General features: G+C 39.9%; 1 protein-coding gene across 2 annotated transcripts in view; it reads right to left on the bottom strand.

Annotated features, from left to right (window-relative positions):
• The window catches only part of LOC126480126 (ionotropic receptor 25a), a 417221-nt gene that overhangs the window by 249076 nt on the left and 145305 nt on the right, over positions 1 to 22840 (bottom strand). For both annotated transcript variants that reach the window (XM_050103840.1, XM_050103842.1), the window contains exons 7-8: positions 20163 to 20320; positions 10731 to 10848 (exon numbers count right to left, since the gene is read on the bottom strand). In XM_050103840.1, coding sequence (XP_049959797.1) covers positions 10731 to 10848; positions 20163 to 20320 — 276 coding nt within the window. The remainder of the gene's footprint in view (positions 1 to 10730; positions 10849 to 20162; positions 20321 to 22840) is intronic.

Below are 22840 nucleotides of genomic sequence, written 5' to 3'. Positions count from 1 at the left end.
CGACGACCATGGAAGTAGTGGTCAAAAGCTTGGAGTTTTATCCTGAATTGACGTGGCATGTACACCGAGAGATTTTTATTCAAGAATTACGTCGCTAAAGACTTCGTAGCCATATAATTTCTATCATGTTATTAAGTTGAACATGTACAAAAGCAATTACTGTGTTGGTCAAATGAAAAGAAAATGAAAATATGTAAATAAATAAATACAGTTTTGGTTGAAATTTTACATTATTCTTGTAAAATATTATTTCCCTATCCTCACATTTGTGCTGAACTGCTTTTCACTGGTGAAATGTGTTGCTACTGACAAAGGTGGATAAATCATCTGTTGCATATTACTGAGCTCATTAATTTGAAACCTTGATCATGGCTGTATCTTCTTTGGTTAAATTGTCAATTATTTTAAAAGATTTGTCCATTATCTTTTACATCATCCCAATGAATCACAGTTATTTTACTGTAGACCGATAGGTACATGGTATCAAAAGTTTTGTGTGTTGCTTTCTATAAAACTGTGTATCATGCACCTGCATAACATGTATGGTTCCCCTGATATGAACATATATTAATATTACAGATGTCTCTCAGACAACGGTACATTTATGTATATTGTACAACCTCTGCTGGTGGCCATGAAAATGTGGGACAGTGACTGACCACCTCACTGCCACTCATTGCACAGCCCATGTACAGACGTTAGTCACACACTGAGCCACACCCATTTTAGTTTGCACATTCTATGTGTAACAACACATGCCTTTTCAGCCACCATATTAAGACTGATTCTTCACTCCTCTTGCTTCTTCTAAAACAAAACTTCTTTTCTCCTAACCTAATTTCAATTTTACCTTCCATTTATTTTATAGTACTCCTGTGAGTTTTTGACACTAGAGTGATTTTGCAGTAATTTTCATATCTATCCATTTCTGTTTTTACCAGAACCACAGCAAATACTTATAGATCTCATAATGAAATTTTCCCCAAGACATTTAAGCCTCATCCATCTCTTTGATAATGAAGGAAGCTGAAGAATGAATTTAAATATGTGCCACAGCCAGGACTCAAACCAAGGGGTTCTTGCTTACTAGGCACAGATGCTGACCATTAAACCACTATAGTACTATCGTCAACATTGCTGCATGAACTACCCAAGTTGAATGCCCTCCCAACACAAACTTCCTATCTTAAACTTATTTTTCCCCTAAATTGTCACTATTGCCAGGGCTCTCACAAACTTCAGTTCATATCTTCAACTTATTTTCCCCCTAAATTGTCAATTTTTTTCTTCTGTGGTTGCAACATTCATCACCCCCTTGCATGTATGTTCTCCATATGATACATAGGTGTGCAGGCAATAAACACTGCACAAGTGTTGTAATGTTTAGAGAAGGTATTTGTTCTACACCTGCATGACACATAAGCTCCGGTCACAGTGTACTGCCTGTCATGATACATAGCAGTTCACTACATGGGCTTGGTGGCGTGTCAAGTAGTCCCCTGTTTGATGTGTTGGGTGTATACAACATTGCACATAGGGTTTCCAATTAGAAGTTATGAAATACTGGTCTGTCCTACCCTTGCAGCACGGAGATGGGGTCCCATTGGCCATTGGATATTCAAGGGCCATTGAGTATTATATCATAAATTATGACTGTGTACCCATTTCTGTTTCTCCAATTACAGTACCATCTGTGGGGGAAACAAGGAAAATACTTCAGACAAAATGTATGAAGATTTTGCAGTAGAATTGTAATCTGCAAAAGATTTCAAATACCCTCACACAGGATGGGATGGCATGTCACGTATGGTATTGCTGGATGTTCCCCTCCAAGACAAACAAATTGGAATGATCACTTCTTTGATCTGATATATAGTCTTTAAGATATTTCAATGTCTTCAGTTGCAAGGAACACCCTATATATTCTTGCAGTTCACTTTCAACATTTTTACATGTTTATCATTACTTACTAATTCCTGTATCTCATCTGTCACCCATGTCTGTCCCTTTCCTGCCTTTTTCAATATCTAGTACCTTTCCTATTGCATTTACTGAGCTGCTGAACACTTCTTTTAAGACTGTGGTGACAACGACAATGCGACTGACCACCAAAAGGAAGGCTATTGCATAAAGTGTATTATCTCTTCTGTTTTATATTCTTTGAATATTGGAGTATGGATGCTCTATTGTGCAAATAGCCATTGTATGGTGTTTTCTAAATCAGTGTATTTAGTGAGTAACACAAGTGCTTCAGTTTCTATATTGTTGCACCTGTACGTCATATGAATAGTATACATCAAGTATCCACAAGTTGTGCCCCTGAGCCAAACAGTTTAATTTCTATGTGCATACTGATACTTAATGCTCACCACTGTGAAGTCCATCATCCCTGTTAAAGAAGAGCCTCATACCTCACAACAGAGATCAACTCCACTGTCAGCTCCAGCCATCGACAATAGTATTCGCATGGGAATAAGGAATATAAAAATTCCACCTTTCTGGCCAACCAATGCACAATTATGGTTAAGGCAAATCATCACCAATTTTCACTTCCATGGTGTTGATTCTGACGTGGAGAAATTTACTATTGTGGTTTTGCAACTGGACCTTACAGTTAGTGAACAGCTGGCAGGTGTGTTTGGCAAAGAATCTTTTGCTGTTCTTCAGAATGCTATCTTGGAATATTTTCTGAAATCATGCTTACAAAAAGTTATGGAAAGTGATGCAATAACTTGTACTTTCTCCTCACAAGTGCTCTGCTCACCATGCGCATTGGTGGAACAAGGCCTGCTAGCTGGACAGTCACCAAAGCTTTTTTGGTTCCGACATTAGCTTCCACATGTTTTGACAATACTGTCAGCTTTCTCTGACCTTCCCACTGATGAACAAGCAAAAAAAGTAGACTTTGTGGTGATTAGTTATGCAGATCCAAATTTGTGTTAAGTGAAGTATGAGATTATGATGGGCAGCCCCGAACAAGCACTGCAGCCTCACTTGTTTCAAGGGGCACTGCCTCTCCGCAAACGCGTACTCTGGTGCCGGAGCCATCAGTGAGTTGTCTCATCACTGAACTTGCCCGCCTTAATGCTTGGCTGCAGCAACATGATGATGCTATTTGCCCACCTTCTAATGACAGCTGAGTATGCAGGTGGTGCTGGTTTCATAAACGTTTTGGAAAAGTAGCTTGGCATTGCACCAAATGATGTGTGTAACCAAACTTCCTGGATGAGTGTCAGTAGGTGCACATACTCATCAAGATCAGTTAAAGCACTTGCAAGTCACACACTTGTAAGCTTTTTTTGTTCTGACATTTTCTTCCACATGTTTTGACAATACTGTCAGCTTTTTCTGACCTTCCCACAATGACAGGATCACACAGACTTTTTGTAATGGATAGGTGCACTGGAGACACTTTCCTAGTGCATTCAGGATCTGAAATTAATCCTGAGTCACATACTGTGTGCATTACAGTGCACAACTACCTATTTCCACAGCACTTAAGGGCTCCCACATTGCTACATTTGGAACAATGTGATTGTAATCGTTTCATAGCTTCTGTTACTGCTTATAACTAGACACCAGTGCCTACAAGCTTTAATTTGTACGCTAAAGCACTGAAGATGATCATTATGTGATCAAAAATTGATTTTGCTGTTAATAAATCATCGTGATTATGGCCAATTCTGACCTTCTAATTTTATCTAAGCTTAAATTAGCTATTTCGCTTATTAATGAAAGTGCTATTATTGTGCGACAGCAATATTTTATGTTTTATTCTTTTAATGTCAGTTTAGGATTTATTTAAATATTTTCAGTCTTACTATAATTTCAGTCTTTTCAGAGCTATATATTAACAGCTCTGTAATAGTCTATGAGCATGGTTATTACTGTAAATTAAATTAGCTTTCTACGAAAATACCACGTATGTTTATGCTTTGTTTCTTTTTTCAAAGCCAAAAAAATGTGTCAGGCTTGTCGAGTTTCCCGAAGTGTCGAGTTATCAAGAGTCCAGTTTTTGGGGTTCTAATGTTGATCATATGACTCTAAAATGCTTAAAAAAAACTTTAAAACTCACTATTTTTCATCTAAAATTTAGAAAATTTCCCAGGGCGAGACCACCAGTGTGCCCCCCCCCCCCCCCCCTCCCAATACTGTTAATTGTCGGTGCCACTGTGTATGACGTTACCTTACTTTTCCAGAATTCCTTGTTACCACAGTAAATCAGCATTCTCTTTTTGTCTGTGGGTCCTGATGAGTAATGTCCACCTGTGATCTGATTGGTGAACCATTTTACCTTCAGAATATTTTACTTAGGATGAATCCATCACAACATTATCAACTTATAATTACATGTGCTGGGGAGGAATGGGTCCCCACTGATTTCCACGTCATATTACTGCTCCTGCTAAGTTCACCTTCTGCTATGCCTTTGGGCAACAATGCGTCTGATATAACAATCCTCTTGATTTACACCAGTCATAACTACTGGAGGAACTGTCACCATCCTCCAGGATAGACCTTTACTGTCTACCATCGATAACAGTGGGAATCACTGCTTCCACTCCATATGCCTTATCGGTCCCACCATCGCATGTGATATAACAATCCTCTTGATTTACACCAGTCATAACTACTGGATGAACTGTTACCTTCCTCCAAGATAGACCTTTACTGTCTGCCATCCATAACAGTGGGAGCCACTGCTTTCACTCCATATGCCTTATCGGTCCCAACATTGCGTCTGATATAACAATCCTCTTGATTTACACCAGTCGTAGCTACTGGAGGAACTATTGCCTTCCTTCAAGACAGAGCTTCACTGACTACCATCCATAACAGAGGGAGCCACTGCTTCCGCTTTGTGTGCCTTATCGATGATTTCCAAGAGCATCTGCTTTGTACATTGTTCCAGTCTTCATCTTAGCACTGGCAAGAGTTGTAAGTGTCTATAATCATACTACTCTCATGTAGATAGGTGGTTCTTTTCTGTTTTTATCAAGTTGTTCTTTCTGTAGGATTATATAAACAGACTAAGTTTACATAACTATCAAAACAACACGGTATGTAGAACGCAAAAAAGGGCTAAATGATGCACTGTTTATGACATTAATACATCCAAAAGATTTATACATTTTAAACTGGAAGCATAATGGACAGATAGTGACAAAAGCACAATGTTGCATGAGCAGATACTTCTTCATCTATGAAAAGAACCCCAAATGCTTAAATTAATTGAAACTAGTCAGGAATTGATTAAGAAAGGCACCCAGATGCTGTATCAGGATAGGACAAAAACTGTGATGTCTCCCTTGACACAGAGTTAGATTCTTGGGTGACTTCCCTGATTAGATCCAACATTTCCACCAACTCTTTCCTCTATTTTAGTACGTGTGAAACAATTGGCTTCAAAAACTGTCAAATTTTTTTCCTGCTCCACAATGTTACACACAGAAGAATTTTTGTGGGTGCCAATGGCTCAAATTACATGTGGCTCACTATTTTAATATATTAGATATTTTCTGTTCATTTATATGTAGAAGAATGCTGGACCAAAATAGGTACCATTAAATTGTCTTAAGGACTTTGAATGTGGCTCCATCATAGATCGCTATAGGTGTTTGGAACCACTTACCATTTGCAAGAAAAGTATACCTGTTGGCAATTAATAATGGTATGTTAACTGTGATGAAGTAATACTATATAGTTATTTGTCATGGACGTGTATCATATATATGAAAAACTTGTGGTGTCAATAGGTCACATCGACCACATAAAGCATGATCTTTGAACTCTAACTGCTCTGACGAGCTACCATGTTAATGTTCCAGTCAGCCTTTGTACCTTGTACAGTGTAAACGTGTATCTTTCTTTGTTCTGAAATATATGTATGTATAGACATTCATGGGAACAGTATGTTGCGTATACAGTTATTCGTATTCCCGTTTCCCATATTGGTGACCCCAAAGTTTCTACATCTTCCGCGACTTCTGTGCTGGCTGTGTGAAATCAACAGTTTTACGTTCGATGCCATGGCTTCCTCACCCAACCTTTTATATGAGGATTTCTAGGCTCAGCTACAACTACCAGGCCACTCCAATCCCCTGCCAATGGTTGTTTCACCACTAACAGACGGTGATTCATGATCTCCTATGAAGTTAACCTCAAACTCTGCAGCTCTACAATGGCCAAGTGTGACACCATTACCTCAGACAATGGACTTAGGTTTCATGTTGCTGGACTGTGCATGCCAACAAGTGAAAGGTGAAGTGGACGATTTCCAGAATAGTGTAATGATCGATTGCTTGTGTAGTGTTCTAAGGTACCCAAATTTGCACATGTGCTCTGATCCTCTATGTACCACAACGTCGGTTACAGTAGTGCCGTATGCAATGCCACCATTCGTGCAAAAAGTACACGCAGTCAACTGCTATCAAGCAATGTCAGTTTTGCCTTCCTCACAATTTAATAATGGAAATTTTTATACACCAAGTTCGCCAGGCTCAACCACCAGATCTGTCGCCCAGTTTCTCAACCACATGGGTTCGAGCACCCCCGATGGCGCTTTGCCATCCAGGAACGCTGTACCACAACAATGTGATTGCCAGCAGGATTCAGAAGCGATTTATGGTCCTACCACACAGGGTGCACAGAAGACTCCCGCTGTTGCCACACCAAGTACGAACCCCCCCCTCTCACACATGGAATGCCCCAATTCCAACCATACAGCTGCTTGCTCCTTCTGCAGTACTGTCTGCGTCTGCCGCCCCAGCCTTCTGCGTCATTTCTGAGGTGGACAATTTAAGTACTGTGCCTTTAACTTACAGTCCAGCCTCACACACCACTCACCCATTTGTTCCTATAGTACCGACCGTGCCTGCTGCGTCGTGCTTCTGTGACTCATCAGGGACATTGCAACCCGCCATTGTTCGGGATGTGTTTGCTAGAAATACACCCACACCAGTAGTGCCAGGTTACAGGACAGCCTATCCTACCATGGGACAGCATGCCTTTCAAGATACGCTGAAGCCACTCTCGTCCCCCCCCCCCCCCCCCCCCCCTCCCAGCCGTCTGCTGAAGCTACCTCCTTTATACAAGGATAACACTGTCTCATGGTTCCCGCATGTGGAGCATCTTTTCAAGTTACATGAGGTGACTGATGACAACACTAAATTTCTGTGTCTCGTCACGCACCTCCATGACCACTCAGATTTAATTTGTGACCTCCTCCTTTCGCCACCACAGCCGCCAAAATACGAGTTCACCAAGAAGACAACACTGGACCGACTTGCCTGCTCACCACAGGAATTAATAATCAAGATCCTGTATGAGGAATACCTGGAGACCGCACTCCGTCACACCACTGGCTGGCACTACGCCACCTGTTTATCAGCCGTCTGCGGGCAGAGTCAGGGCTTGTTCTGCCTCCACACCAACTACTCCACTGGGCAGTACTCGTTTGCTCTCTCCTCTTTCTGAGCACTCAAGAATCACTCACGCACCATATGTCCCAGTTTACATTTCAGAACAGATCAACGAGGACAAACCTCCTCCACTGTCACAATCACCTCCACCACCACATCCGACTCATCCATACTGTTGGTACTACAAGATTTTCAGGGATGAGGCCAAGAAGTGCTGCTTACCTTGCCAGCACCCAAACGCCGACTACAGGATCTAAAAGACACCGAGTCCTGTGGGGAACTTCACAGACATCCTCGAACATTGCACTCTGTCCACTCGTCCTCTTGGCTGAGCGGTTGATTATTTGTGACCAACATTTCGTCGCAGTTAGTTTTCCTAGTCGACACAGGTGCTGAGATGTTCATCATACCCACATCACTGACTTCTCCTGTTTTTTCACTGATGAAGTTGCTCCTATGCACTGTCAACGAATCAATATTACAAACTGTCGGCTCTGTTAAGGTTATGGTGGATCTATCCCCTTCTCTACATTTCCTGTGGACTTTTTACATTGCCGACATTGACGAACCATTTCTCGGTATGGATTTCTTGTCCCATTACAAACTCTTCCCGAACATAGTCCAAGGTTCAGTGCCATACCAACCTTCTAACACTCAGATACCATGCTCAGGCACTTATGCTCGTCATTGCCCAATCTGTCGCCGAGTTATTCATCACTACGGATGCCGGCAACATCGCAGTCAGGGCAGTATTACAGCAACACAAAGGCAACATGGTCTCACCCCTTCATTTCTTCTCTAAAAAACTGTCTACAGCACAGAAGAAATATTCCGCTTTTGATAGAGAACTTCTGGTGATCTATGAATCCATCAAACACTTTGGCCCTGACATTGAGGGCTGTTCTTTCTTCATCCTTACTGACCACAAACTACTGATGGATGCCTTCTGCAATCCTCCTGAGGACCCTCCCCCTCGGCGTTTCCGCCACTTCGATCTGCTCTCTCAACTTATTAGGGACGTACGCTACATCAAAGGCACAGAAAACATCCCCGCTGATTTCTTTTTGTGGACCAATACTGTCCCACGCATCATTGATTTATCTGACTTCGCCTCTCTCCAGGCCTCTGCCGAGGAATCTCAAGCTCTCCTCACAGATCCTCAGGCATCGCTTGTATTTACCAAAGCCAAGTTCCCTGGCGTTTTGGATGAAGTGTGGTGCGACTCTTCTTCTGGCAGTCTTCGGCTGTTGCTCCCTCCCACATTGCGCCCACAAGTCTTTGATGTCTTGCATAACCTCGCCCACCCTGGTGTCCGCACCACCACACAACTCATCACTGAGCATTTTATTTGGAAAAATGTTAAGCAGGACTGTCAAGCCTGGGCAAGCAACTGCATTTCCTGACAACACAACAAAATCAGACGCCACACCTCTCCCCCCCCCTTGGCAAGTTTGACATTCTGCAAGGACGTTTTCATCACATACATATTGACCTTATTAGCCCTCTGCCACTGTCAGAGGGGTACAGATATATCCTCTCCACAATCAACCACATGTCTTGTTGGGTGGAAGCTGTTTCTTTACCCAACATCACAGCAGAAACCGTGGCCAAGGGATTCATCTCATCATGGATAGCTAACTTTGGTTGCCCGTCCACCATCACCACTGACCAGGGTCGACTGTTCGAGTCTGCACTTTTCACTATTCTATGTAACTTTTGTAGTATTAAAAAAATTCATACAACAGCCTACAACCTGCAAAGCAACAGTTTAGTGGAACGATGGCATCGCACCCTTACAACAGCACTCAAGTGCTATGACTGCCTCAGACCGTGCTTCCTTGGGTATTACTCGGTCTCCATTCAACCTTTAAACCTGACTTACAGGGAACTATCATCAAATTCATTTTTGGTGAGAACCTGGTTCTACCTGGGGAACTTATCCTGCCTCAAGCACCCGAGGATTTCCCCACCTCCCCAGACTTTGTTAGTAGAATGCACACCCACTTTAGACACACATGGCTACACTTGCCTGTCAGTCATTCTTCACTGGACACTTACGTGTCAACCGCACTCAACACATGCTCCCACATTACACTCTGTTAGACAACCCCTGAAACCACCATACCTCGGCCCCTTTGAAGCACTCGGAGGGGTGAGATGACGTTTGACATTATGGTTAAAGATTGCCCGCAGACTGTTTTGCTACATAGGCTGAAGCCTGCTTTCGTGGAATCCAATGCCACTCCTGCCATCCAGTCGGACCATCTGGTCGAATTTTCCATTGCCGAGCCCGATAATGAGTTAGCTCATCCCATGGTAGGGTCTTCTCCTTCTGATGATTCGTCACCGCAGTTCACGGATTTCCCAAGTGTGTCGTCATCAACCCCATGTGTAGGTTTTGATGACGGTTCATCTACTGCAGAGACTTGCTCTCCAACTTCCAACTTGCGCTGCAATGCACCACCTAACCGCATTGACGACGTGTCGACTGTCACTTTCGATGACCATGTGCTCATGCTCCTTCAGACACTGCAGACTCGACACTCAATGAGGAACTAGATGTCAAGATAGTGCATAGCCTGTCCCTCCCCCGAGAGTGCGATCCATCAAGAGTTCATGCATTCATCTCCTCGGATGGCTTCATCTGCATTAGGGGCGGGCACACTTGCATGCTGCACCCCTCCCCACACCTCTACTCCCGAGCCGACTGACACAGTGTCCGCCCCCGCTGGCTGTCTGATTACAATATGGAACTGCAGCTCATCACCATGCCTTCGCACGCCACCCTGACTGAGATGGATCTTCCAGTCGTCCACCTGCCACCTTGCACTACTCACTCCAACACCGATGCCCACACGACCTCCCCTCAGGCCTCACAGGCCGTACTCCATACTGTGGAGCGGGGAGGGGGGGAGGGGGGGGGGGAGGGCGCGGAGGCAGGGGCCGTATGGCGTTGATAGGTCACATCGACCATGTAAAGCATGATCTTTGAACTCTAACTGCTCTGACGAGCTGCCATGTTAATGTTCCAGTCAGCCTTTGTACCTCGTACAGTGTACACGTGTAGCTTTCTTTGTGCTGAAATATATGTATGTATAGACACTTATGGGAGTAGTTTGTTGCATATACAGTTATCCGTATTCCCATTTCCCATAAACTCATACAGTCACTCTAAAATTGTAATGAGTTCTGGCATCATATGTGGAGATAGTTGATGGTTGGTTAATATCATAATATAACAAACACTGAGGATACAGGTAATTAGTTTGTGGATACATCAAATAATTCAATTACAGAAACTGGTACTACCTGCTGTAAAGTGTCCAAAAGATTCAGCTTTCTCACAGGAGGAATATTTTTATTTTCTTCATATTCTTCACAGGGAATGTACTCCATATCTGGCCAGCTTCCTTCACCCATCATTTGTCTGTCAAATTAGAATATTTATATTTTAAGAAAAAACATTTCAGAAATTTTATGATACACAAAATGAAATAGGGGTAATGCAGGAGTAGGTTTACTAATGAATAATAAAACAGGAATGTGGGAAAACTATGATGGGCAGCATAGTGAATAAATTATCGTAGCCATGACCTTCCACAAATGTACAAGAACACATGCTGATTAACTCCATAGACAGATGAGAATGAAAAAGGGTATGATGAGATCCAGTACATGAGGAAAGACAGAGAATTAATTGTGCAATTCAGAAGTGGAAAAGGACAAGAAGTAAAAATGGTTGGAGAACATTGGTTTAGGAACAAGAGCAAAGTGGTGTAAAATTTTACAAAGAACATAATTTAAATAAATCCAAACACTTGGTTTAAGAATCATGAAACAATGTTGTATACACTGAAGAATCCTGTAGATACAAAAAATGCTTCATATAGAGTATACAGTAAGATACAGAACAGAGATTTAGAAATCAGGCTTCAAATAGTAAAACTTCGAAAGGAACAGATGTGAATTCTGACCATAATTTATTGGTTCAAAATGCAGACTAAAGCTTAAGAAATCAGAGAAAGGAAGGACAATAAAGAGATGGGACCTGGATAAGTTGAAACAAGCACAGAATATTGATAGTTTGGAACAGAATATTAGACATGGTTCAGCTAAAATAGGGAAAAGGACTATAATTGAGAAAAATAAAGGATTACTTTGGAAGATGAAGTAGTGTGGCATCATTGGAAAAACTTGACAAAAAGACTAGAAAGAGCAGAAGTTCTTTGATAACTTTCAAAATATTAAATTTCATTGATGAAAGGGGTAAAAATGGAGCAAATGAAACAGAAAATTAGATTGACAAAAAGTGCAAAATGTCAGAGTAAGAGAGGCCAGAGGTGAAACACAGACCAGCAGCAGCAGCAGCAGTATATACTGATATTAAGTATGTTATCAGACTGATATGAAGTATAGCATAATTCCAAATCTTTGGAAAAAAGAGAAGCTGCTGTATGAAGATTAGAGTTATATAAAGTTTATGAGAATATTTTGAAGAAGAAGGTAAAGTAGATGAAGATTAGCTAGGTTATGAGATACTGCAATAAGAATTTGACAAACCATAGATAGACCAAAGTTGAAATGTGGTACCTGAAATAAACAACATTCCTTCATAATTATTAAGATCTTTGGGACAATCAGTCATGGGAAAAGTTTTATGTGTAATAATTAGGATATATGAAACAGGCAAAATACTATTGGACTTCAAGAAGAATGCAATAATGCCAAGACAGAAGATGCTAAGTATGTGTATTAGAGCGAACCATCAGTTTAATAAGGCCTGATTGTAAAATGCTAACATTAATTATCTACAGAAGAATAAAATAAATGAAACAATGGAAAACCCATGATAGAATGTCACAATATTATGAAAACGGAAGTTGGCACTCACCATATAGCAAAGATGCTGAGTCACAGAAAGCACAACAAAAAGACTGTCACAACATAACACACACACACACACACACACACACACACACACACACACACACACACACACAGAGAGAGAGAGAGAGAGAGAGAGAGAGAGACAGAGAGAGAGAGAGAGACAGAGAAAAAGATGCAAATGCAAAGAAAACTCTCACACACATGGATACAGCCTCTGACAGCTGAATCCAGGATGGAATAACTCTTAGAAGCTGACCTTTGGGAATATCAGATTTGATTCTGGAGAAATAAACATATAAAGGAACACTGACCCTACACTCTGTCTTGTTAAAGAAAGGCAAAGTGGATTGGAATACACTATTTGGAATTTCAAAGTTAGAAGGAATAACATACACGAAGCAAAAAGTTACCTAGAAGTGTTACAGAAACCATATTGGAGTTTTAAGGATCAAAGGATGTCAAAGGGAGGCAGTACGAGATAAGAGTGAGGCAGGTTATAGCATACCCCAGTCCCCCCCCTCTTGCATGCGCCGTGGGTCCACAATGTTATTCAATCTATATCTTGTACAAGCAGCAAGTTTTACATTATGTTACTGTGATACGGCTTCAAAATACTCACTGTAGTTTTCAGTTGTGATGGAAAAAATGTTATCAGATGACTGCTGACAAAAATAAATACTAACACATTATTCTGAGGGATTTAGATTATGAAATGAGATCCCGAGAGTGCTAAATAAGTTTTGTTTGTATGGGGCAGCAAACTAACTTGTAAAGATAAATTTTCTTCTTTTATTTTCTTGTGACAACAGTCACAAAAATGGAAAAAAAACTTGCCTGTGATAGATTAGTGTGGAGTGGAGAACTGCATCACATCTGTATTCTCACTGCCAACTACAACAACTAAAACAAAGCTATGTACACCACTAACAATACGGTTAAACATGATTAGCAGTACAGTCAAAATATCAATGGTTTTACAGCTTTGAGATATTAATTTGAAAGTACTGTTAGTGTCAGAATTCTTTGGCATCCTTTAATTAACTGTATATACTGTAGAATCAAGTATTAAAGACTCTGAACCCATACTTTGAAACTGGCACCTGTAATAAAAATGAAAAAGAAAAACTCTGTGGAATGTAATTCTTTGACCTGTAATAACTGCAGCTGAGAAATACACTCTTTGGATCATATAGCCTACACTTTGTAGGCACATGGGAGATTCATTTATTGAGCTTTAGTGACAAATGTCAAATTAAATAATTTTCTTTAAAAGATTTAAAAAGTAAACAAAGCTATCTTCATTAAGGTGTGGAAATGAAAATTAAAATTCTATTGCAAGAATACGGAGCAATATTTGCTAAATACTTTCAGAGGAGTATGATTTTACTGAATTTTACACAAGCAAGGAACGAAAATAGAATCCTTCTTAGATGTCAAAGTTGAAAGACAAAGGCTGTTTTTTCTAGATGAAGAATGCTTTTAGTTTGTGAATTAGCCCCTCTTAGGTGAACACAGTTTGTCCATTTTTTTCACAGAGTAGACCCCCTACCAAAGTGTGATACTAGAAAATACATCCATCGACAATTTCTGTATGGTAGTATGTAAAACTGATAGCTCAAAAAATCTGGGTGTGAATATGATAAGAAACTGAGTTGCAAATCCCAAATCACTGACCTTCCCAAATGTTTATGTTCTTTATGAAACCATTGATTTTGGTGATGAAAGCATCTAAAACTTAGCTTTCTTTCCATATTTCAATTCATTAATACCATACGGAATAATATGCTGAAACAATTCCACACTTAGACATCAAGTGTTGTAAGGATATCATATCTACTGAAGGCAAGTTTTTTGGTAAACTGGAAGACAGTTGTTGGGTATTGTATGTCTACAGCTACACCAGACCTCTGCTAACCACCGTGAAATGCATTGCAGAAGGTTCCTAGAATGATATAACATTTTAGAGTTCCTTCTCATTCCAACTGTGTATGACTTGTAGTAAGAATAACTACTTAAATGCCTCTATGCATGCTATGGCTGGTATAATCTTCCATTCACTCTCTCTATGCAAGTGATCTGTGGGAGGCTGAAGAATACCACTAGTCTTCAGTTAACATTGGATTTTGAAACTATGTAAGTAGGCTTTAATGGAATAATTCATGTCTATCATCAGGCACCTGTCAATTTGTGTCTTTCATTATTTCTATGAAGATCTCTTTCAAATCAAACAAACATGTCATCGTTCATGCCATCCTTCCATGTTTAGGTTCAGATTCCCTACTATTTCTGTTTGACGTGGTTCTCACACACCTGATCAATAATCTAAAGAGAGATGCATAAATTGTATATGAACTGCCTCCTTCGTTGACAAACTCAATTTTCCCAGCAGCTTTCCAATGAACCAAAGTCCTCCACTTTCCACCTCTATGGATGAACATATGTGATCGTAGCATATCATATCCCTACAAAATGTTACAAACAGATACTTGCTCATGTTCACAGATTCCAGTTGTGAATCATTGATATTGTAGTTAGAGCATGCTAAGTTTTGTGGATTGAGAAGTGCACAGTTTTACATAATTGAAAATTTGAAACAAGTTGACAGTATTTGCACCACTTTGAAATCTTATCAAAATCTGAAGTTTTTTTGAGATAGTTCTTTGTTATAGATAGCTGCATCCTCAGCTAAAATCTGCGGTTACTATTAATACTTACTACTACTTCTACATCTACATCCACATCCATACTTTGTAAGCCACCTGATGGTGAGTGGCAGAGGCTTATGTCAATGACTCTCTATCTAATAACACATACTGCATCCTCCCTGCCCAAAAATCCTCAATCTGGTCACAAGTTTAATTAAAAACCTCATATGACTGTGCTTTTGTTAATAAGCATTGGCACGATACTGTGGCAAACATTTTTCAGAAGTCACGAAATGCCAACCACCTGACTTCCTTGATCCATGCCTTTCGTAATCATCATTTTCAGAATCCATACTGGAGATACCTCATAAGTTTGGAGCTCCAAAGATGTTCTCAGATTCTACAACAGATGAACATCAATGAGGCTGGACAATAGCTTTGTGGTTCTGCAGAATATTATAGTTAAAAGGACTCTGTAATGCTGAAAAATGCATGGTCAAGCAAACGTGTTATTCATGGAACTGAGTGACTCAAATGAGTTGAGTGAAGGCGTTCAGAAAAAAATAATTGGTCAGAATTTAAGAAGTGGTGTCGAGTGAAATGATAGTAAATATGAAATGAGAGATTAATGTTGACATTGAGTAAAGCACCAGACATGTGAGAGATAGAATAATAGCTAGTAAATGGATGAAAATATTGTGATAATAAGTTATGAAGGACATTGCACAGTGATTAAGTGAGTTATAAGTCGTTAAAGATAACAATCACCTATGAGAAATAAGAAATGGTTATTTTCATGTACAAAGTTTGAACTAAATGTTCACAGTTTTCACTGGTGACAGTCCTGTTTGACAGTAACTACAACAAAAATGATATTACTTTATTACTATATCTTCGTCATTTACCAGCCATGGCTGGACAGACTGCATCACAAATACAATGTTTATCAACTAACTTTTACACAACACCATATGTTGTTGTGGTCTTCAGTCCTGAGACTGGTTTGATGCAGCTCTCCATGCTACTCTATCCTGTGCAAGCTTCTTCATCTCCCATTACTTACTGCAACCTACATCCTTCTGAATCTGTTTCGTGTATTCATCTCTTGGTCGCCCTCTACGATTTTTACCCTCCTCGCTGCCCTCCAATGCTAAATTTGTGATCCCTTGATGCCTCAGAACATATCCTACCAACTGGTCCCTTCTTCTTGTCAAGTTGTGCCACAAACTCCTCTTCTCGCCAATCCTATTCAATACCTCCTCATTAGTTATGTGATCTACCCATCTAATCTTCAGCATTCTTCTGTAGCACCACATTTCGAAAGCTTCTATTTTCTTCTTGTCCAAACTATTTATCGTCCATGTTTCACTTCCATACATGGCCACACTCCATACAAATGCTTTCAGAAACGACTTCCTGACACGTAAATATATACTCGATGTAAACAAATTTCTCTTCTTCAGAAACGCTTTCCTTGCCATTGCCAGTCTACATTTTATATCCTCTCTACTTCGACCATCATCAGTTATTTTACTTCCCAAACAGCAAAAATCCTTTTAGTACTTTAAGTGTCTCATTTCCTAATCTAATTCCCTCAGCATCACCCAACTTAATTTGACCACATTCCATTATCCTCATTTTGCTTTTGTTGATGTTCACCTTATATCCTCCTTTTAAGACACTGTCAATTCTGTTCAACTGCTCTTCCAAGTCCTTTGCTGTCTCTGACAGAATTACAATGCCATTCTCCATATACAAAATTTATATTACACATAAAAGAAAATATTTATGCAGTGCACAAAACACATAGAACACAGAGAAAATGAAATATAACTAAACAGGAAAGTAAAACTTCATAGCAGCAAATGAAAATACCACAAAGCAAAATGTTTACATAACCATGTAGACCACACACACAAAGTTTTGTTTTGGCAAAATATGTACTTAAAGTAAAACACAAAATTAAATGTGCAGTTAACTGAGAACATAAAAAGAAGATTAAATTTTGGCAAAATTAAATATAAAACACAACAATATTTATTATTTTGTCCATTCACTAGAACAACTGTTGAAAAACTCTTCCAAGGAATATAGTGCATGTTGTTTCAAGTCCTGAGCAATTTTTTTCTGAAATAATTTGGGTGGCAGGGATTTCACTTCTGGAGGCAGTTGATTGTACATTTTTAGGGCAACTGTTGGAAAGCTGTCTTGTGTACTTGATAGGCAACACCTTGGCACTTCAATGTTCCTCTTACAGTGAGTGGCATGATTATGTATTTCTTGTCTTATGCTAAAATTCCTTTGATTTTCTTTTATATAAATGAGGCAGAAAAACATATACTGGCTAAAAGCAGTCATTATGCCTAGCCTTGTGAAAATTGGCTACAGTGGTCCAGTCTTTTGCTAGAGGATTTGATCCTGATGGCTATTTTTTGTAATAGCAACACATCTTTGCAGCCTGAGAAGTGTCCCCACAACAACAGTCCGTAGCTAATGTGGCTGTGGAAGAGTGTATGGTAGACTATTGTGAGAAACTGGTCAGTTATTACCCTCTTCAGCTTCCTCAGAAGGTATATCACACGAGAAAGTTTGGTGGATACATATGCAGTGTGATCATTCATGGAGAGTTTGCTCTCAATCTTGAAGCCCAGTAGTCTGACAGTCTCCATGTTTTCTTGCTCTTCAATGTTGGTTGGACTGCATATCAAATGTTGGGTTTTTTCTTCATTAATCTTCATTTTATTTATGATCAACCATTCTTTTATTTCTCCAAAAATCAAATTTGATGCACCAAGAGCTTCAGCGGCTGTATGTCCTTTGGCAATAAGGATAGTGTCATCTGCAAACTGCAACATTTGACTATTACAGCTCATATCATTGACATATATGAGGAATAGGAGAGGTCCTAAGACTGATCCTTGGGGCACTCCATGTTCCAGTTTTTGTTCAAGAGAAGTTGTTCCGTGCACTGCTTTCGGTTTTCCAAATAAGATTGGAGTGTTGATAGAACAACACCTCCAACACCATAGCATCTTAACTTGGCTATTAGTGTTGTGTGTGAGATGCAGTCAAAGGCTTTGCTGAGGTCACAGAGTGTCAGTGCCACACTCTCTCTCTCTTCAAAACTCTGTCAAATCATTTTTAATAAGTCCAGTGTGGCTATCACTGTTGATCTCCCTTTGCGGAATCCGTGCTGTGTGTTTTGGAAGTTGTTTTCCTCAAAGTAATTCAGTACCTGGCAGTGCATCACAGACTCAGTAACTTTGGCTAGTACTGGTACCACTGAGATTGGTCTGAAGCTGGACACCTCGCATGGATCCCCCTTCTTATATATTGGTACTGTGCAAGCCAGTTTAAGGAAGTCTGGGAAGACACCAGAAGATAGACATTTGTTTATTGCTATGGCTAGTTGCTGAGCTAATTCTGCAATAATTTTCTTTAGCAGTGTGCAGGACATGCCATAGATGTCTACACTTTCTGAGTGTTTGTAGGAGTTTACAATTTTTATCATGTGTTCAGGGTGTACTTCCTTCCAGTTTTGAATACTGCAACTGTCTGCATTTCTTATGTTTGCAGTCGGATCTAGGTCAGAGTGTGGAATTTCACTCACTGGCTTTTCCACTATTCTGACAAAATATTCATTGAAGTCATCAGGGCTACATGAATTTAAGCAGGAGGTAGTCTTCTTTCTGTTCTCATTTACAAGATTCCAGGCAGCTTTACAAGGATTTTGGGCCTCTTTAAAGTATGTATCATTATATTTCTTTTTTGCTTCCTCTACTGCCTTCCTATAAGCTTTTTTGGCTTTTAGGTAGTTGTGGTGATGTAATTCTTTAGCTGGAATGTCTAAAGCTGATTTCATTTGGTCCTTGCACATTATTACAACACACTTCAATTTATTGAGCTCGGGTGTGTACCATTGTTTCACATTGATAACTTTCTGCCTGCCTAGTGATTTGTCCACAGGTTTCTTCACTGGTCTTACCGGAAACATATCATCAAATATTGCTTTTAAGGTTTGGAACAGACATAAGAAAGAATCACTGCCTACTAACTCTGCAATAGTCATGCGCATGAGTGTGAATTGGAATTGTTAGAAAAATGATTGCCAAACAACAGTGGCTATAATGGGAATAAAGACAATATTACAAAAAGAATAGATTGCTATTCACTATATAACAGAGATGTTGAGTCGCAGAAAGGCACAACAAAAAGACTACTAAACATGTACTCTTTTGGCCAGAAAGCCTTCTTCCAAAATAGACAACATATAGACAAACACATTCACACAAACACAGCTCACACACACATGACCTCTGTCTATGGCTGTCAGCGACAGTCTTCTTCCTGTGCTTGTGTACAACTCATCATCTATCTTTTTCCTGGATTTTCCATTGTTTAACTTCATGTTTTGCCATATGTGTGAGTGAGTTTATGAACTCGATGGTTATGCAGAATCTGGCTTGTTCAGTCTCCAGCTTCTATGGTGTTCTCTGAGCCTAGTGCAGATTGATATCCCAGTAAGCTGATGTCTAGGAAATTAATTGTGGAAACCTCTTACCACTCGACAGAAATGAACATTATTGAGCATATCTGTGATGCCTTGCAACGTGGTGTTCAGAATAGATCTCAACCCCTTCATACTCTTACGGTTTTATGGACGGCCCTGCATGATTCATGTTGTCAATTCCCTCCAGCCCTACCACTACTCAAGGCATTAGTCAAGTCCATACAACATCATGCTGCAACATTTTTGCATGCTAGTGGGGACCCTACATGTTATTAGGCAGGTTACCAGTTTCTTTGACTCTTCAGTGTAAGGTTAGTTGAAGAGTCAGCATTTCATCCATCATCCATAGCACACTCTGAGCTGAGTTTTTTGGACATTTTACACATTTCATAAAAACAAGTTAACAAACAAACCTGTGGTGTTCACTATTAAAACTTTTGAACTGAATTACTTTTTTTACATTTTAAATGTATTATTACTATTACTATTGTTAATATTACCATGATTTTCATTGTGACATTTCACAGTTCTATATTTTACTATTCTATTACATTTTATTTGGAGAGGTTTTGTGAATACTACCATGTATCCTTCAACATTCTGTCATTGACACATCTGCTAAGATGACTAAAAGTACACAAATAAAAATTAATTATTGCATTCTGTAATGAGTAGGAGCATAATAATTCAATGACTTACGCAATAGCAAGAAATGTATTCCGAAACAGCTCATAATAAAACTGGTAAGTTAGCTTAGGATTTTCAGACCCAATTACAGTTCCTTCAGGATCATTTGGTTTGACGTGCAAAACTGATGCTCCTTTACCACATTTTTGACAAGATGGATTACCTTCATCCTATAACATTAACAATAGTGTCAGTTAACATTTTAAATAGCTTCAGTCATTGGATACACAGGCTGCACATCCCCAGAAAATTGTTATGTGTTTTGTCCTCTGATAGTATAAACATTATTATTTGTTCATAGTTATTCATCAATCACTGATTATCTATTCAGTATAGGATTTGATATGTGTGCAACAAATTTTACATTAAAATTACACATTACACATGCATTTTACACTGAAAATTAAATTTTAGGTTTTGGATAATACCTTATTATAGAATTATTCTACCCCATACATAATGCTGTTGGTTACAGATTTTGTAGATACCTCTCAAGGGAGTTCATTGGTAGGTGTCTCACTGCCAGTTCATTACACAGTTTTATGCCAGTTAAATCTATTATACTTTAAATCTAACAATGGAATATTCATGATGGAATAATATTATGAAAAGGACAGATTACTACTCACCCTATGGCGGAGATGTTAAGTCACAAAATGGCTCTAAGCACTATGGGACTTAACATCTGAGGTCATCAGTCCCCTAGACTTAGAACTACTTAAACCTAACTAACCTAAGAACATCACACACAGCCATGCCTGAGGCAGGATTCGAACCTGCGACCGTAGTAGCAGTGCGGTTCCGGACTGAAGCACCTACAACCGCTCAACCACAGCGGCCAGCTGTTAGGTCACAGACAGGCACAACAAAAAGATTACTAAACACATAAGCTTTTCTCCACAACGCCTTCTTCTGAAGTAGTCTGAAGTAGACAACACACACACACACACACACACACACAGATATATATATATATATATATATATATATATATATATATAAATAATCATGCAAATGCAGCTCACATGCCCATGCTCTCTGGCTCCCAAGGCCTGACTGTGAACAACTGTGCATGTAAAGTACTGTTTGTGGGAGAATGTAGGGACAAGGTACTGAGAGAGCAGGGCAGCTACGTGCAGTCAGAAGATTAGATGGAGGATGAGGTGGGACCGAAAAATAAGAGAAATAAAAAAGATTGTTGGTGGGCTTGTGGAATAGAAGGCTTTGGAGTGGGAACAGGGAAGGGATGGGTAGGTGAAGGACAATGACTAACAAAGATTGAGGTCTGGAGGATTATGGGAACATAGTATAAACTGGATGGAGAGTTGCCATTTGTGCAGTTCAGAAAAGCTGGTGTTGGTGGAAGGCTCCAGATGGCAGATGCTGTGAAGCAGTCGTTAAAATCAAGAGTACTGTGATGGACAACATGGTCAGCAGCTGGGTGGACCAACTGTTTCTTGACCACTGTTTGCCTGTGGCCATTCATGTCGACAGACAGCTTGTTGGTTGTCATGACCTCATAGAATGAAGCACAGTGGTTGCAGCTTAGCTTGTAGATCACATGACTAGTTTTACTAGTAGCCTTGCCTTTGATGGGATAGGTGATTGTGGTAGAATGACATATGGAACAGATCTTGCATCTAGGTCTATTAAAGGGATATGAGACATGAGGCAAGGGACTGGCAGTGGGGGCTCTGTAGGGACGGACGAGGTTATTTTGTAGGTTGGGTGGGCAGTGGAATACCACTGTGGGAGGGGTGGGGAGGGTGGTGGTTAGGACATTCCTCATCTCAGGGCATGATGAGAAGTGGTCAAAACCCTGGCTGAGATTGTGATTCAGTTGTTCCAGTCCTGGGTGGTACTGAGTCAAGAGGTATATGCTCCTCTGTGGCCAGATGGTGGTCTTTGGAAGGGGGTAGGTTTCTGGAGAGATAAGGGACAGAATGTTTGTGATTGGGAGGGTAATTACAGTCTGTGAAGGCCTCAGTGAGACCCTTGGTAGTTTTTGAGATGGATTGCTCATTACTACAGATGTGACAGTCATGGGTGGCTATGCTGTGTGGAAGAGACTTCTTGATATGGAATGGGTAGCACCTGTCATGGTGGAGATGCTGGAGGTGGTTGGTAGGTGTGATATGGACAGAGGTAGTGATGTAGCTATTTTGAGGTGTAGGTGAACATTGAGGAAGGTAGCTTGTTGGGTTGAGGAGGACCAGGTGAAGGGAATGGGGGAGAACATATTGAGGATCTGGAGGAATGTGGATAGGGTATCCTCACCCTCCTCAATTCAGATCACAAATATGTCATCAATGAATCTGTTAGTTACTTACTTATGTCATGTTCTGTAGATCATTTTCCTGATTATTTTATCGATATGATGTGGAACAAGTCATATTACGAGATATATATAAACCCACACATGAATAGTGCTAATATTAATATTACTGAAATTTCTAGTTCTACACATGCAACTTCATTTAGAGGTACATTTTTTTTCTTTTTTACCATTTCTGAAATAGAAACTGGTTCTGAACCATGAATAAGATGATGCCATGCTGGTACCCACTACAGTGCCCCAGATGTTGTATTTGTGGGCCTTCTAGAGGAATCCTTCCTAATCACCCGAATCCCAAATCACTCACCTTGTTTAAATTCACTGATGACACATTTTTGATCTGAATTGAGGATGA

This window comes from Schistocerca serialis, chromosome 1, assembly GCF_023864345.2.
Source record: "Schistocerca serialis cubense isolate TAMUIC-IGC-003099 chromosome 1, iqSchSeri2.2, whole genome shotgun sequence".
Classification (NCBI taxonomy): domain Eukaryota; kingdom Metazoa; phylum Arthropoda; class Insecta; order Orthoptera; family Acrididae; genus Schistocerca; species Schistocerca serialis.
The sequence above is the reverse complement of the archived record's forward strand: the minus strand, read 5'-3'. Positions and strand labels throughout refer to the sequence as shown.